At 53.0% G+C, this 17,053-nt stretch overlaps 2 protein-coding genes and 2 non-coding genes across 9 annotated transcripts in view; all 4 read left to right on the plus strand.

Annotated features, from left to right (window-relative positions):
* Trpm2 (transient receptor potential cation channel subfamily M member 2) overlaps positions 1-6,551 on the plus strand; it is a 58,154-nt gene extending 51,603 nt beyond the window's left edge. For 2 of the 6 annotated variants that reach the window (XM_050144070.1, XM_050144060.1), the window contains exons 27-31: positions 973-1,059; positions 1,785-1,890; positions 3,052-3,153; positions 4,330-4,446; positions 5,392-6,525. In XM_050144070.1, the coding sequence (XP_050000027.1) occupies positions 973-1,059; positions 1,785-1,890; positions 3,052-3,153; positions 4,330-4,446; positions 5,392-5,538 (559 nt within the window). In that variant the 3' untranslated portion in view covers positions 5,539-6,525. Of the gene's footprint in view, positions 1-972; positions 1,060-1,784; positions 1,891-3,051; positions 3,154-4,329; positions 4,447-5,391 lie in introns of all 6 variants that reach the window. The other 4 variants (XM_050144050.1, XM_050144041.1, XM_050144077.1 and 1 more) reach the window with 4 other exon arrangements.
* Positions 1,844-1,902, plus strand: LOC126502863 (Z6 small nucleolar RNA). Its single transcript, XR_007592074.1, has one exon. It is a non-coding gene; the product is annotated as a Z6 small nucleolar RNA (small nucleolar RNA).
* On the plus strand, positions 3,020-3,095 carry LOC126502867 (Z6 small nucleolar RNA). The gene has a single exon (XR_007592078.1). It is a non-coding gene; the product is annotated as a Z6 small nucleolar RNA (small nucleolar RNA).
* Positions 6,552-12,137: 5,586 nt separating the features above from the next.
* On the plus strand, positions 12,138-16,828 carry Lrrc3 (leucine rich repeat containing 3). Its single transcript, XM_050144111.1, is given in 2 exon segments — positions 12,138-12,310; positions 12,958-16,828. A coding segment is annotated over 1 exon segment (756 nt). The 5' UTR covers positions 12,138-12,310; positions 12,958-13,078; the 3' UTR covers positions 13,835-16,828.
* The last annotated feature ends 225 nt before the right edge of the window (positions 16,829-17,053 follow it).

A 17,053-nucleotide genomic window follows, 5' to 3' on the forward strand; every position in this document is an offset into this window, starting at 1 on the left:
ACACAGCTGAAGTGGGGGGGGAGTGAGGTGGGAAAGGCCCATCCAAGGTGGAGGAGGTGCTGGGCCCGTCAGCTTTCCATCATTACAAAACCCCTAGGACAGCCATCTGAGAAAGAACTGTCACGGTGGGCTCGTCTGGAAGCTTTAAGTACAGACTCAAGGTGGCTCTGGTGGCCCTGTGGGGGTGTAACCCCACCATGGCAGGATGCTACCATACCTTATGGCTGGGAAGCAAAAGAGAGGGAAAGGAAGCTGGGGCTCCTTTGCCACCTTAAAGGACACCCCAGTGACCTAAAGCCTTCCACCAGGCCTCACCTTCAAAGGGCTCCAACTCCCAAGAGCTCCATGCCGGACCTCAGCTGAGCAGTTAGAGATAGGGAAGGGAGGGAGGGCGTCAGGGAGCACTAGGAGATGTGGAAGGAAGAAGGGCCCATCTACAGGACGGCTCCTGGCAAGTGGCAAATGTGGAGTGGTGGAGGCTGCACCTGTCCTGTGGTGGCACAGGGGTGTGTCTCCCTGTTTTGTGTTGAAGTCATGAGACCCACCAATTCTTAGGCCTGATTTGGAACAGAGTCTGGTAGAATGAGGAGGGGAGAGGGGTCCTAGCTCAATGAGAGGCCCCTGCACTGCCTGCAATTAGCACTCTGTGCTCCCGGGGTACAGTGAGTCTGTGTATCCACAGCCTGGTCCCCATCATTTGTGGCCACAGCCACTGGACATAGGCCTCTGAGTTTTTAATCCTAGCTGTGGAGGAGGGTTGGCCATGGTGGTTGCACACTGATCAGAAGCCTTGGCTTTACCCTCTAGAGATCTCAGCGGGGCCAGGACAGGTAGGCAGGAGCTGGCACACCATCCCTGCTGTGCCCATGGTGACTCGGCCCCACCTGCCCAGGTCCCTACCCAGTTTCCCTCCTAACACTGTCCTAATCTCGCTATCAAGTATAGTGGCTAAGTTAATCCTTTTTAACCTAGGAACCCCATGGGCCGTACGGGGTTGCGTGGACGCGGGAGCCTCAGCTGGTTTGGACCCAACCACACCCTGCAGCCGGTGGTTACTCGGTGAGCCCTATGTCTGACATCTATGCCTTGGTTCCAAAGATACCCCAACCCTATGTGTTCTGAGGCTCTAGAGAATGGTCTTGGTGCTTGATACTCAGTGGAAGCCTGTGGAAAAACACACATACCCTGCACCCAACCGTCTTTGAGAAAGCTCAGGCTACCCTTTCCCCCCTGAAAGCTGCATAAGTTTCTTAAGGTACCCCCTTAGTCCTACTAGAGGGCTGATCAAAACTGTCTCAAGCCTCTACTAAAGAGAAAGTTATAGAAATGACAAAACCCACCCACGATGCACCCCTATCCATACTCTTACACAGCTTTGCCCCCACACCCACATGTGCCACCCTCAAGCCTCTTAACAGTATGATGTTTCCAACCCTGGGTGCCCCTACCTTCTGGGCAGGTGCTGTCTGGCTGCACTTGGGGAATCTCCTGGGGGTCCTAGCCTATGTTTCACTGAAGCCCAGCAAGGCACTAGGCTCTCAGGGACAGAGAGCTGTGGCCTTGAGGAAAGACTTTCCCCCTGTGGCTTCTGTTTCTACTCTGCCTTGGCATTAGGTGCTTAGGGAAGAAGATGGGGAGGGGGCAACAGAGGGGAGAGAAGAATGGGGGTGGAGGTGGGAATATTGGCTGTGGGGGATGCTGCCTCCAGGCCCAATCAGTCCCTGCCAGCTGCTCTGCACAAGGGCGCCCATTGCCCTGAAGGTGTAAGTGGGTCCCCCATGTAGGTGGAAGAGGAACCAGGGTGGAGCCATCTGCCGGAAGAGTGTCAGGAAGATGCTGGAGGTGCTGGTGATGAAGCTGCCTCACTCCGAGCACTGGGCCTTGCCTGGGGTAAGCCAGGCACCTTATCTGTCCATCCCACTCACCTGCGTGTATAATAGCCACCCGCAGTCACTGGCAGGGACAGTCCCAGCCTCCCATTGCCCTGGATGGGCTGATATGGTACCGTGCTTCTTGAGAACTCCCTCCCTGGCTTCCCCACAGGCTCACATCCCAGGCCAGGCTTCCTGGGGTGGCAGAGCTCAGTACTGGGACAGCTTAGTACTGGCTTAGACGTGGATTGCTCTCCCTCTCTAGATTCTGAGTTGAGCCCTAAAGGCAGAAGGTTGCTATTTAAGGATTAATGGTGGGTGTTACACGGGCCTTTGGCACAGGAACGAATACTGGCTGTAGGACTGAAGGTGAGAGACCCTTTAGTAATGACAGAATTGGGGTGCAGAGGCCCAGGCCATTCATACCAGTGTGACTATTTTTTTTTCCCAGATCAGCTTGTCCTGCTCCCAACACCTCCAGGTCCAGCTTATAGCAGGGGTCAGAGAGCCTTGTCCTATCAGGAGAACCAAGTCTAGCCTGGCCCTGGCTGTGGTACACAGCATCTGTGATGCAGTCCATCTGTCATTGCACCTCCTCTGTCCCTATTCCCTGGGTCTGTGGTTTTTTTTCCAACTCAACTGCTGTCCTGCCCTTAAGACATCTGTCTATCCCATGGCTCAGAGGTTGCCTTGGTAGGAGAACATGTCCCTGTAGTGACTTGGAACAGTGATGTCAACCAGGGTCTTTGAGCTAGAGGCTGAATTACAGGACCAGGGTAGCATCTGGGCTTTCTGGGCACTGAGAGCCTAGCAACAGGGACCAGGCAGAGGGGACTGAGGGCAGGCAGGCAAACAATTTGGATATGATACCTGCCTGCCTCTGGTGCTGGGAAGTGGTGGGAGGGCTCAGTTGCATTCATGGAGTCACAGTAGATGTCCCTGCCCTCTTTAGCCCCACGCTCCTGCTCAGGCTGTGGATTGATGACGCGGATGGTGGGTCTGGGCAGTGTCACACAGCCAGAGAGCCGATTCTAGACTGACAGATACTGCTGCCTTCAGCTTTTGAGGGGGCTGGCTGGCTGCCTACACAGGGCAGGTGGCCAGAAGAGATGGGTTCCTGGGTTGCCCGGGATCCATCTTGCATGCCTTGTTCACTGGCCTACACCTCTTCTCTGCTCAGGGTTCTCGGGAGCCAGGGGAGATGCTGCCACGGAAGCTGAAACGGGTCCTCCGACAAGAGTTCTGGGTGCCCTTCGAGACCTTGCTGGTGCAAGGTACAGAGGTAGGACCCACTTCCTGTGCATGGATTCCTGCGTGTTGAGCTCCTGTGCTGAGCCCCTGCATGTCATTCAACGCCATCCTGGACCCTTAGGCAGGGCTCGGATGCTTACTTCTTTATAGGACCCTCCACCCGCCCCCCTGCAGCCAGACTCTCTGCACACAGATATACACGTTCCTGATGGATGTGGGCCATGAGCAGCCTATGACCTGCTTTTTCTCAGCAGCTGAGATGCTGTATTTAAGTCCAGATTTGTAAATTCACCTCCCTGTTTGTCGGGACCAACGTATTCCTGTATATACTGTGATCGATCTCAGCAGCCCTCTGGGGGTGGTTCAGCTGTCCTGTGTCTTAGAGAGAAACAATGGTGGTAGCTGGTGAAGCCCTCTGTTTCCTAGAAGCCACACAATTTTGAATGGTGTCAACGGTATCGGCACAGTGCACTGGACACCACTGCCTTTTCTCTTACAATTTAAGTCTTAAGTTCTTCTCTTAGCAGAGTAAAATTCATATAACGTGAATCTGGAGGGACTCCATGGATAAACAGGGACACACCCAGCAACAGGGCCAGAATGCTTGCATCTCACCCTCTTTGAGAAAGCCTGGGCTATCCCCCTTCCCACAGGGGCTGTTTAAGTTTCCTGGGCTCTCTCCTTAGCCCCACCAGGGGGCTGACAGAGACTTAGTCTAGAATGAACAATTCCCTCACACTGATAAACTCCTAACACTCTGTGACCACCATCCCTATCAAGGCCCAACATGTCTCGTCACCCCAAAGAAGCGTCAGTGCCCTGGGGTGGCCATCTGCCTTTATCTCTAGGATTGCTAGTCTGAACTCTGGTTTTGAGGGGGATGTGTGGCAGTGACCTCCGCTGGGTTCTCAAACAGGATCCTTGAGATGAGGACTCTGATCCCCAGTACAGGCAGTTAGGTCCTATGCTTGACTTGTGCCAGAGCCCATTTGTGGGGGCAGGAGGCTGTGGAGCCTGAGACCAGCCAGGGAGAAAGCATGTAGCAGGCAGCCTCAAGCAGGGGGGCAGGTCAGGGGATTGAACAGCCAGCCATGTTCAGACCCTGGCCCAGGAGGCCCTCCCTGTGGATCTGAGCTCTTCCATCATGGCCTGGGGAGTCAGGACCCCATAACTGGATCAGATAGCTCACCCCTGTACTGGCCCCCAGGTGTATAAAGGGTATGTGGATGACCCAAGGAACACAGACAATGCCTGGATTGAGACGGTGGCTGTCAGCATCCATTTCCAGGGTCAGAACGATGTGGAGCTGAAGAGGCTGGAAGAGGTATGAGCCTGGCCTCCACATGGTGGAATGTTCTGGACACATCTCTGGGTCCTCCTGGTAGTGGTCTACCTGGGGTCTTGACAGAGCTGCCCATGGGTGGGGAGGAGGAGGCAGGTGCTCAGTCTGGAGGGACCAAAGGGGCACCAGGGAGAGGTCAGAGAGCCACAGTAGGGGCCTGGACTACTGGATTGTGCTACAGGTGGTGAGGAGATATATTAGTTATTTTTCTGCGTATTGGTTACATTGCTGTGACCAAATACTTGAGAGAAAGCAGCGTCAGGAAGGGTCTATCTTGACCCTTGACTCGCGGTTGTCATGGCTGGGAAGTCTTGGCAGCAGGAACATGAAGCAGGTGGCCACGCTGCACCTGCAGCCAGGAGAATGCTGGTGCTCAGCTCAACTTCCCCTCCTTATGTGTCCCAGGACCCCCTCTCAGGGAATGGTCCGCACTCAGAGGGGACCTTCCTTTCTTAGTAATCCAATACACCCTCTCATAGATTTCCCTGGGGATTTGTTTCCAAGGTGATTCCAGCTCCCATCAAAGTTGACCATCAGTATTAAACACCATAAAGAGGACTTGGGGATCGTGTTCAGAGAGAGGCTGGCATGGCCTTCTCCACTGTGGTCCCTTTATGGGACAGTTGTCCCCTGGCACTGAGAGCCATTCCTCCCTCCTGGCTGATCTGGAACCAGGGTAGGGAAGTCCCACTCTGTGAAACCCAGGTTGTCCTGGCAGGACAAAGGCCTCTGAGTAAGGCCACATCTCCTTAACTCACTTTGGTCTACGGGTCCCAACAGGGCCACCAGCTTAGGCACCCAGAGCAGGCGATCTCACGTCATACAGTGAGCTGGCTATGGGCGGGAGGCAATCTTGTAGGCTGCCTTGGTCCCTGCAGCCTGAGGATTCAGGTTGCTGGGTGGACATAGGCTGTTTTGTCCTTGCAGAACCTGCACACCCACGATCCAAAGGCATCAAGCTGCGGCCCGCAGACATCTACTGAATGGCAGGTGGTGGACAGGCGCATCCCCGTGTACGCAAACCACAAGACCATCCTCCAAAAGGTGGCCTCGCTGTTTGGAGCTCACTTCTGACTATGGGTTCTGGTGGAAGCTTCAGGGGCAGGAGTGGCTATCCACCAATGCCCCCCAACACTTGGATTGCTTTATCTTGGTCTGACTGGCAGGTTAGGGTACTGGGTTGAGTGACCACGGGGATCTTAACAAGTCCCCAGAAGTGGTGTCCTGAAAGTCACCTCTGCTACATGAAGACAGAAGTACATGTAGTGGCTCCTGGTGCCCATGTCCTCAGGTGCCATGCCTTGACTTGGGCTTTATGGGGCCCTGTCCAGCAAGATGCTACCACTACCCATAATCCTGGCTGGAAGTACTACCTCTGGGGCAGGCACTATCCCCTGGAGAGACCTTGGTCCTCATTGTGGGAGCCTTCCGTCCCAGGCAGAAGGTAGAGAGAAGCTGAGCCTCCTTCAGGAAAAGACACTAACCTCATGACTCCTGTCCAGTGCCGGGTCACAGGCGTTGAGGGAGGCAGTGAGGACTTTGAGCTGGATGACTGCCATCCCTGGACTTCAGAAGTGCTCTTCTGGAAGCACTCAAACAGAGCATCCCCTAGCTCCAGCTGACCTGCTGGCTACAGAAGGTACTAGAAGAAGACAAGGCATCGTGTCATGGCCTCTAGAGGAATGTACTGTTGGGAACGTTAAGCTTTCTCTGACAGGTGGCCTATGACTCAGGGATTGGTACTGGCTACGAGATCAACTCTACAGCCAGGGTAGGGGTGGGCAATGTTGGGGTTTAATGGGATGGGACAATAAAAAACTGGGTATGATCAATCTGTCTAAAAAGTAGTCTTGGGAGAGTTCAGGACTCAACTTGCACCACCATGAACAGAAGAAAGCTTGCGAGCTCTGGGGTGGCCAGGGCCTGCCCCAGTAGACCTGGGGGCACATCCTGAGTTGCTCTGACCTAGTGGAGGCAGTCTGGTTCCCAGGAATGAAGCCTGGATGCCCAAAGGGATGTGATCGAGGGTCTCTGGGAAGTGAAAGGTAGCCCAGCACTGGAAGCTGGGAGGACACAGTCCTAGGAGATTGTCCTTTTTCCGGGTCAGGCTTCAAAGCAAGGCAGAAAGCCAGGAATTCTAGAGGATTCAGAAGCCCTCGAGATCCAGGAATCCTAAGAGATCTAGGAATTCTGGGAGAAAAAGATTCCAGTGGTACAGCAGGCTCTGTACAGTTGAGAAAGACTATCTTAAAGACAATTGGCTCTGCTCTGGCTTCGTCACTCCTTGGCCACCCTGTGTCCTAGAACTGAGTCATCACATGTGCTGATAGTACAATGGGAAAGCCATGTGTGTGGGGCGAGCATATCGGAGCAAAACAAGCCAATCACAGGTCCATCAGCTGAGAGACGCGGGTCATTTTTTTCCTTCAAGAGTACCTCCGCAATGACAACACCTCCCCTCCCATTGAGTCCCACCTCCTGAAGGTCCAAGCACCTTCCAGAAGTACCATGTTAGGGACCAAGCCTCCAATGTTCAAGTTGTGAACCCAAATACCTAGGTCCAAGAAGGCAGGAGATGAGGAAACCCAGGAGATGAGAAAGCAAAGATGCATTGAGAGATTGCATGGAACCCTTCTCTCTCCCAGCTGTCCTTTAAAACAAGGCAGCAATGCCAGGAGACCCAGACCAAACAGCTGCAGACGAGCTGAAATGCTGACTCAGTTTCTCTGGATTCCCCATAGCCATCTTTGTCTTTGGGTCCCATCACACTGAGATAGGTGTCACCAACTTCTTAGCTTCCTCTACCTGCAGCAGTGACTCGGACTTTGGCTGTCTGTAGTGATCTTTTTCACTGTCGAGCATCCCGTCGTTCTGGACAGTGTATTCGGTTTGAGTGTGTCTGCTGTCTGCTCACAGCTGCATGAGGGGACTCACTGGGTAGGACATCACCAGAGCAGGGCTGTGCCCTTCTCGAAAGGTAGCTACTGTCTTTCTGATCACTAAAGACATGCACCCAGTGTGATGACTAATCATTGTAAACTTGACTGGAGTTAGAATCATCTAGAAGATGGGAAAACACCTATAGACAATCCTATGAGAGTATTTCTAGAGGAGTTTAACTGAGGCAGGAAGACCCAACCTGGGGTATAGGTTGAATAAAAGAGGAAAAGGGAAAAAGGCAGCTGAATGCCACCATTCAGTCATTTTGTTTCCTAGTCCTCTAAGATGGGAGTAAGCAAGTCTTGAACAAATCCTGCCCTCTGGGCTATGGATGGACACCTGCTGCCATACCTTCCCCACCAGGAGGACAGCCTCAAACTGTTAACCAGAATAAATCCTCCTATCAGTCACTTGTCACATTGTTCCCCAATGGGAAGAACAGCCAGCACACTCGGCCACATAGACGGCGCTTTCTCCGCTGTAGAGTTATCAGTTTTCCCTTTGGAGTTGATTGGTTTTGAGAGGTGAATCAACACTGTGGGACCCTGAAGGAAGTGGCTTGAAATAGAAAATCCTGCTATGTGAAGAGGAAGACAGAAGGGGACATCCTACCTAACTTGACCAAAAGGAAGCAGGCATGGCTGTATTAACAGCATACAAGGGGGATTTCCAGGAATACACAGCCAATTCACAGTGATAATAGGGTCAGTTAGTCAAGAATACACATGGTCAGAACATAAGGGTTCAAAATGGGGAGACGGTGGGGCTGGGGAGACGGCTCAGTTGGTAACACGCTTGCTGTACAAGCATGAGAAACTGGGTTTCGATCCCCAGCACCCATGTGAAAAGAGTTAGCACAGCAGCTTGTACCTGTAACTCAGTGCTGGGAAGACGGAGATGGGGGGATTGCTGGGGCTTGCTGGCCAGCTGGACTAGCCAAACTGGTGAGCACTGGATTAAGTGAGAGACATTGTCTCAAAAACTAAGGTGGAGACTGAGGAATACACTCAACATCAACTTCCGGTCTACACTTGTGTCCACACACACACATGAAAAGCTGACTAATTTACTTTTTTTTTGTTGTTGTTGTTTTTTCGAGACAGGGTTTCTCTGTGGTTTTGGAGCCTGTCCTGGAACTAGCTCTTGTAGACCAGGCTGGTCTCGAACTCACAGAGATCCGCCTGCCTCTGCCTCCCGAGTGCTGGGATTAAAGGCGTGCGCCACCACCGCCCGGCTTTTTTTTTGATTTTCGAGACAAGGTTTCTCTGTAGTTTTTGGCACCTGTCCTGGAACTAGCTCTTGTAGACCAGGCTGGCCTTGAACTGACAGAGATCCTCCTGCCTCTGCCTTCAAGTGCTGAGATTAAAGGCGTGAGCCACCACCACCTGACTAATTTACAATTTTTTAAAATTTATTTCTTAACATTTTGTTTTAGCTGGGAAGTGGTACACACCTTTAATACCAGCACTAGGGAAGCAGAGGCCGGCAGATCTTTGAGTTCAAGGCTAGCTTGCTCTACCTAGCAAGTTCCAGGATATCCAGGAAGAGAAGCCCTGTCTTGAAAAAAACTAACCAGACCAAACAAAACCATTTTATTTATTATTGTGCTATGTGTGAGTGCATGCGTGTGCATGCGTGTGCATGCGTGTGTGCACCACAGCACACATGGAGGCCAGAGGACGACTTTGTAGAGTCAGTTCTTTCTACTTTTGGGGGATTCTGGGAACTGAACTCAGGCCATCAGGTTTCAGTAGGTGCCTTCACCAACTGGGCCATCATGATGACCCTAATCTACGATTACATCATGATGACCCTAATCTCCAATTACATCACCATGACCCTAATCTCCAATTACATCATGATGACCCTAATCTATAATTACAACTAGGGAATCAATTCCCGCACTTCAGTAACTTTCAGAGCAAGCGGGTGAGTTGGTAATTCCAGAAGCTTCTCTGTAATATAGCCAGCAGTTTCCATCCCACAGACACAGAACACACCTCAGATTGCACACAAGCCATCTCCAGATTCTGGACCATAAATGGGTCTCAGTAAAATTAAGAGGACATGGGGCTGGAGAGATGGCTCAGAGGTTAAGAGCATTGCCTGCTGCTCTTCCAAAGGTCCTGAGTTCAATTCCCAGCAACCACACGGTGCCTCACAACCATCTGTGATGAGGTCTGGTGCCCTCTTCTGGCCAGCAGGCATGCACACAGAGTATTGTATACATAATAAATAAATAAATAAATAAATAAATAAATAAATAAATAAATAAATTTTTAAAAAAAAATTAAGAGGACCTGAAACATAGACTATATCTTCTGACAATGGATCTAATTAAATTAGTAATGATAAAGATTGCTGGAAATTTTCCAAACATCTGGAATTTGAATGACATACTGTTAAACCCATGGATCAAACAAGAAATAGAGAGGCTGATGAGATGGCTCGGAGGGAAAAGTATGCTTGCTGCCAAGCCTGAGGACCCAGGTGTGATCCATAGGACCTCACGGTGGAAAGAGAGACCCTGCTTCTCTAAGCTGTCCTCTGACCTCCACACACTTGGGTGGCATTCGCCTGATCATACAAACACAAAATAAATATTCATTTAAAAAAGTAGAATGAAAGGTTATAGAGTATTTAAAACTTGATGATAATAAAAAATATTCCAGGTTCTGGGAAGGATGAGATGGGGGTGCCTCTGCTGGAAAGGGAAGCAGAGTCTAGGAGCTCGGCCTCTAGTTGAGGAAACTAGAAAGGGAAGAGGCGGCTAAACAAAGGCCAGGAGAAAGTTCAGAGCGCGAATCAACAGTGGAGAAGCCACTTAAACCAAACATTGTTCCAAGTTGATCAACCAGTACGTGTGTGTCCTAAATTATCAGAGAGAAAGTGCAGGGCCCTGGAGAAGTCAGCCGCGAGAGCACTGGAAGGGCTATAGGACCGTGACAAGGTTAAAGGTATTATGAACTCATTTATGCAACAGCTCGGATGAGATGGAAACTTCCTCAAGGGATAGCAAACATCAGGCTAAGGGGAAAAACTCGGCACTTGTAAACGTGCTAAATAATTCTACTGCATACAAAGACGATGACATCATGAGTAAGGATGCTTTATCCCCAAACAGAGGCCACTTTAACACTTGAGGATCAATTGCTATAATCCCATGTTACCAGACTTGTGAAAACAAAATCCAACATCCACTTCTGCTTAAAAAGATATTCTCAGAAAACTAGAAAAAGGACTGTTCTCTCTACATGCAAAAAAAAAAAAGTGTCCTATCTCATGTCTCACGCCACGCACCCAGATCAGCTCCAAGCCTAGACTCAAATGCAAATCTGGACACCTGTAAACTTTATCTCAGGCAAAGACATCGTACATATAACACCCAAAATCATAATCCTCCAAAGAAAGAAAATCGCTAAGTTAGACTCCCTCAAAATTAAAAACCAGCTGTGGGAAAAACTGTCAAGAGAATGGAGAGACAGTCCGCATAGACTGAGGAACAGTTTATAAACCATGCATCTGAGACAGGGGTTCCCAAGAACTCTCACAACTCAAAAGAAGTAAAACAAACAGCTAGAACAAGAGGCATGGAGCGGACAGCAAACAGCAGAGCACAGACCCACGCCACAGGTCAAGCTGCCACTCTACACCCAGTGTCTCTGATGACAGCTACCGACCCATCAGGGGCCATTGGCCGTGTGTCTGTGTTGTCAGTGGGGTGTGACATGGAACCAGAAGTCAAACACTGCTCATATTCATCAAGACTGCTGTACCCTGCTTCCATTGCGCCCTTCCGTTACAGTCCCACATCAAAATCCAGCTAAACAGGTGAGCAGACACAGAAACCGGCACACTGGACCTAGGAACCGCCCCGAGAGTCACTCAGCATGGTGAGCCTCGAAATAAGGGGAACCTATGTGATAGGAGGCCATTTATAGACGTCGTGGGAAACGCTTACTCCACTGTCCAAGGAAAACAGTTGACAAGGGGAGACCGGTAGTGATAGGGTGGGAGCTGAGGATCAGGTCCCAGGTCGGCGCCCCTGTCCACCTTCCTAGGGTGCCACCACTTTGGATCTGGGGTGAGGGACGTCCATCAGGTGGTGAGGACGCTCAGGGCCGGGCTTGGCCACGTGACACGCCTCGGACACTTCCCTTACCAATGCCCTAGAAAACCGACAGCTAAACCCTCCCTTGCCATCTCAGGCCCCGCCCAGACTCCGCCCCTGTCAGATCAGTTCAAATACCAGGCCCCGCCCCCACACGGAACTCCGCCCACAACCTTGCGCACCCTTCCTCAGTCTCCGCTCTTTATGTTCTGGTCCCATCTTCTATCATTTTTATGAACTCTGTTCAGCCTTTCCTTATTCAATCCTCACCCCCTACCCAGATCCTTCCACTTAAGGCTTTAGCTCTTATCAAACAGAACTCTCCCCTACCCAGCCCCTCCTCCAACAGGCCCCGCCCATCAAGGACCGCCCCTCGGAGACCACGCCCCTCAGCACTCAGACCACGCCCTTACCTGACACTTCTCACCCACAACAGGCTCCGCCCTGTCCCCCGAAGCACACAACACCAACACCCCTATCTGGACACCTCACCGGCCCCACTCCTATAGCAAGGCCCCTCTCCGCCCGGCCCCTTCCCTCAAGGCCCCGCCCCAACCACGCGAAACCCCGCCCCTCTAGCCTCACCCCTCTTATTCCAGACCCTGCCGCCACACTGCCCCTCCTCTTGCCGGTCCCTCCCCTATCTCAAAGGCCCCAGCCCCTCCAGCCCTGGCTTGCCAGCCTCTTCCCTCTACTGGCCGCTGGGTGGGAGCAGGTTGGGTCGCCGCAGTGCTGGGAGGGCTTTGGTCGGGCTCCGGGAAGCTCGGAAAGCTCAGAGCAGCCACAGACGCTCAGGTAAAGCCCCTACCCTACCCGCCCGCGTGGCTTCCCATCAGCGGAGCTCCGGTGTCCCAGCCCTGCCACCCTGCTCTCTGTCGCCGCTCCCGGCTCAGCCCAGCCAACGTAGGGGGCTGCTTTTCCTTTCCGCTGCCCCCAGCGCCGCGGGCATGGAGCTGCTCCCTGGGGGTGCCCGGCGAGCTCTACTGATGACCGCAGTCTTTAAGGTGTCACAGGTAGCCCAGTGCTCAGGGACAAATGGGTCGGGCGGGCGCAAGCGGCCACCTGCCCCTCCCGACCTGGCTGGCACAGATCTGGAGGGAAGCCCTCCGCCAGCACTTGCCTGGAGTTGGGGGAGGGGAGAGAGAGATGGATCTGTGGGCCTACGCCCAGACTTGGGTCCCCAGCTATGGGTGAGTGACCAGGGGTAGGGCCGGTTTCCAGTTAGCGGTTAGCCCTAGTCGTCTTTTTTAGCTGGGAGATGCTTCTCTGGGTGGCCTTGGGAATCTTCCAGAGTAAGTTACAAGCAGGTATGTGTGATAGCCTGCAACCCTGACTCAAACCTGGTGAGTCTATGACGCCTTTCCTCCCTGGTTCTGTCCTCCCAGACGGATGGTAATGGGCAGTGTTAGTCACCCTGACCTCTCTTTCTCTTTTTCTTGTAGACCTGAGACCATTAGGCTCTAAGTGAGGACACAGAGTTTGGATGACTGCCTGCAACGCGGAGGAGTGCACTCACCGGCAAATCCCAGTAGAGAAGCGCTACCTGGGTCAGGTGGAGACAAGATGAGCCCCAGGGGCAGACAGAGCCCCTCGCAGGGGTCTTGTTTCTTCATCCTCTTCTGATTACGCTTAGGTGCCTCCTGCCCACAGGCCTGCCAGTGCCCTGACCATGCTGGGGCTGTGGCTGTCCACTGCAGTTCAAGAGGCCTGCAGGAGATCCCTAGGGACATCCCAGCGGACACGGTGCTCCTGAAGCTAGACGCCAACAGAATCTCCCGAGTCCCCAACGGAGCCTTCCAGAACCTGCCCCAGCTGAGGGAGCTGGACCTGTCCCATAATGCCATCGAGGCCATAGGGCCTGCAGCCTTCTCAGGTCTGGCTGGAGGCCTGCGGCTTCTGGATCTATCCCACAATCGCATCCGAAGAATTCCAAAGGACGCACTGGGCAAGTTGAGTGCCAAGATCCGCCTGTCCCACAATCCACTGCACTGTGAGTGTGCCCTGCAGGAGGCCCTGTGGGAGCTGAAACTGGACCCTGACTCTGTGGATGAAATTGCCTGCCACACCTCGGCCCAGGAGCAGTTCGTGGGGAAGCCACTGATCCAGGTCTTGGACTCAGGCGCCAGCTTTTGCAGTACCCACCGGAAGACCACCGACGTGGCCATGCTGGTCACCATGTTCTGCTGGTTCACCATGGTGATCGCCTATGTGGTGTACTACGTGCGCCACAACCAGGAGGATGCCAGACGACACCTGGAGTACCTGAAGTCCCTGCCTAGCGCGCCAGTCTCCAAGGATCCTCTCAGCCCTGTGCCCTAGCGCCTGCCTCCGGCGGGCACTGAGCCTGGCTGCCCTGGTTTCAGCACCAGGTGGAGGTGATGGTGCTCTTGTGTTCCCAGGGAGGTGCATTCCAGCTGCTTCTGCACGGCCCCCAAAGCACTTCCATTGGCATTTGGTCCCTGCAGCCACTGCCTACCCAATAGGGGATTTGCCCATCTTATTGGGTAGGTAAACTGAGGTTTAGAGGTATGGAACACTTTGCCAGAGACGGATTCAGTTGGCACCTAAACCCAGGCTGCTTGTGGTGTAGGTCTGAGACTCCTTTGATCTCTCTGCCAATCTTGTCCACGTGGTGCTGGGGGAAGTGAATATTTGCACACACAAGGATGGGGCCCTGGTGGGGAGGATGGCTGCAGCTCTGTCAATCAGAGGAATCAGCAGCTTTGCTGCTGGGGAATGGCTCTCTCTGTTTACTCTTGCCCTCCCAGTCTATCGGAACACAGAGATGCTGCCCTTTCCCAGAGCAAAGCACTGGCGATCTAGGCCTTTCGAAAGAGGTCAGTGCAAAGTCCAGCCTGCACTGACTTGTCCTGACCTTTGTTCTGGGAGTGTCTGAGTTGCCCTTGTGCCAAAATTTCAGTCCCCTGACGGGGAGAAAATGGGGAAACGTGAGAAAGGTCCAGCATGGGCTTACCGTGGCAGTGCCCGCTGCCAGACAACTTATGGCCCTCCCCTGCTTCTGCCACTCCCATCTGTGCCTGGCCAGTGGAAGCCTGTCAATCACAGTGGCTCCTGTGCCTTGCTTTTCTACTGCCAATATCTAAAGCAGCTTTTTCAAAGGGGGCGGGACTGGTGTTGAGGTTTCCATGCCAATCAACAGGATGCTGCTTTTCTCTAGCAACAAGAACTTTCTCCTCTCACCTCGCTGAAATCCCAGAGTTACTTCGTTGATCAATTTTCTTACCTATATCACTTCACGTTCAGGGGTAGATATTACAGGCACCTACTTGACTAACTTCCAGTTTTATTTTCTGTCTTTTTGTATAAGCGTTTTTATCTTAAGCTTTGTTGAGTCCTTGGGAGACGCAAATGAGTGTAGATTGTGTGGATGCTGAGTGTCGTCAGGTCTAGCCGCCTTTTCAAGCAGAAACTGATGGTGGCTTCTCTTTCTGTTGGGAAATTCTCTTGTGATCTGCAGGGACAAGGTGAGACTGTGTCTGGGGCCTGGCCTGGCTTGGTTTTAGCATTACTGTGGCCCACAGTTATGTCACCACAAGACGTGGTACCTAGGGCCACATGACTGTCAGCTGCAGAAGTACATGAAAAAGATACACTCATGAGCTTCCCCTACTTCTGAGCGCTCACACTTGCATGGTGGCCATGGGGCCACCGTGCCCAGCATGTGCAGTGTAAGTGGAGTGTTAATCTGGAGCCTTGGATGAGCTCAGAGCCTGACCACCAATTCCTCCACCGCACTGGGCCAAGCTACACTGTCCGTAGGGCTGCAGGGGTCAGGCCCTGGCAGGGGCGAGTAGCACCATTTCCATCCCGGTGAGAATTGGAACCGTGAGTAAGGGAGCCTCCTTAGTGACCCCAGGCACTGGTGTGACTGCTGCCCGGCCCACATGGCACAGAGATGACACACACATGGTGTCCGCTTACGTGTTCAGCGGAGACAGGCACCGAGGGCAGAGTGGTCTGGACCTGGAAGGTTCTGTCCCAAGGAGAAGAGGCTAAAAAGCCAGCGCTGAGGGCGTGGATTAAAGACGGGGTACTATCCTGATGCTGGGATGGTGCCCAGGGGGCTGTGTCTGTCCCATGAACAGGGACAGCTCTAGCCTGGCAGCCACTCCAGGAGGTGCTGCTGGAGAGGATACGGCTTGCATGCCTCTTGTTGGGTGTTGTGATGTGTGGTGCAGGGAGGGTCGCTGCTTCTAAGCTGATGTCACAACGTAGGTGGTAGCTGGGCCCCTGCAGCCCTTCCACCTGTGGTCAGGGGCCTCCACTGTCCAGCAGGTCTGTCCCATTGACATGACCAGGTCAGGAAGGAGAATGGATGGAGGCTGGGTGGGGGAGGCCAGTACCCCAGAGGTCTTCTGCTGTTCTTGTCCCAGAATCACCAGTGGGCCCTTTAGATACACAGGGGTAGGACTCCTTCCCAGGCTGCTTAACTCACTGCCAGACTCAACATGCTGCCCTTAGCCTAGGACATGGCCCTACCTGGTTGTGCATCCACAGGGCTCCTGCCGGAAAGAGAAGGCAGGGGACAGTCTACTTGTATGGAGCCTGGAAGGACATGCCCCCTCCTCCTGTGAGGAGAACCCCAGAGACCCCAGCACCCTCCTGCTCTTCCAGGCTTCCAACCCTACTTCTCTGGAGTCCCATCTTCCGGCCATGCCATTCCCTGCCAGGACCAGCTCATAAGATAAGGGTATGAGGCTGGGCTCCCTGATGGAGACTTGCAGGGGGAGGGGGTGCATTGAAATGTTCTTTCTCCCTGGATCCCACCTTCCTCACCATCCATCAGTCCTTGAATGTTCTTCCTCCCCAACCCTGCACAGACCCTCTAGATCCTAGACACTCTGGGTCAGCCCTGCTTCTGTACCCTTCCCCAGACTCTGGAAGGTGGGGCCTTGCCACACAAACAGAGGTGCCCAAATGTTCCTCACGAACAGTGGGTGGTTTATGCCACATGCCTCCATGTCGCCCCCCCCCGCCCCCACCTCCATCAGTATAAACTCACCGTCCCTTCCCACTAGCCCACTAGTCACTCCTGGTTTCTAAGACACGGCTCTAAACTGAGTTCCTTGGGTGGGGTCAGAAGTGGGGGATGCTAAGGCATAGACTGAGATGTAGTGTTCTGGACCCGTGGCAGCTCTCAGCCATGCAGAAACCTGAGGATGGCTTCTGAGTTGCCTTTCCCGGAAGCCCCATCCTGAACCTGATCTGTCCCCTTCTCAGCCTTTTTTTTTTTTTCTGTGAACCCCTTTCTGTGAACCCCCAATAAAGCTCTTTGTGCTGAAAGCCACCGACGGGGATTGTGTCTTCAACTCCGGCCGATGCCTGTCCCTCACAGCCCCGTCAGAACCTGCAGGTCCTCACAGCTGGGAGGGCATCTCCATCTGATTGTTAGAGCTGCGTCATGGTGATCACTAAGTTCCCAGGAATTCTGGGAGCCAGCTTGCACCATGGCCCCTTCAAGCTGACCATGTTGAGGCACTACGCCAAGGATGTGGTAAACACTACATGTCAGAATTC

The sequence above is a fragment of the Alexandromys fortis genome, unplaced genomic scaffold (genome assembly GCF_014885135.2).
Source record: "Alexandromys fortis isolate MF-2015 unplaced genomic scaffold, M_Fortis_MF-2015_v1.1 scaffold_9, whole genome shotgun sequence".
Classification (NCBI taxonomy): Eukaryota; Metazoa; Chordata; class Mammalia; order Rodentia; family Cricetidae; genus Alexandromys; species Alexandromys fortis.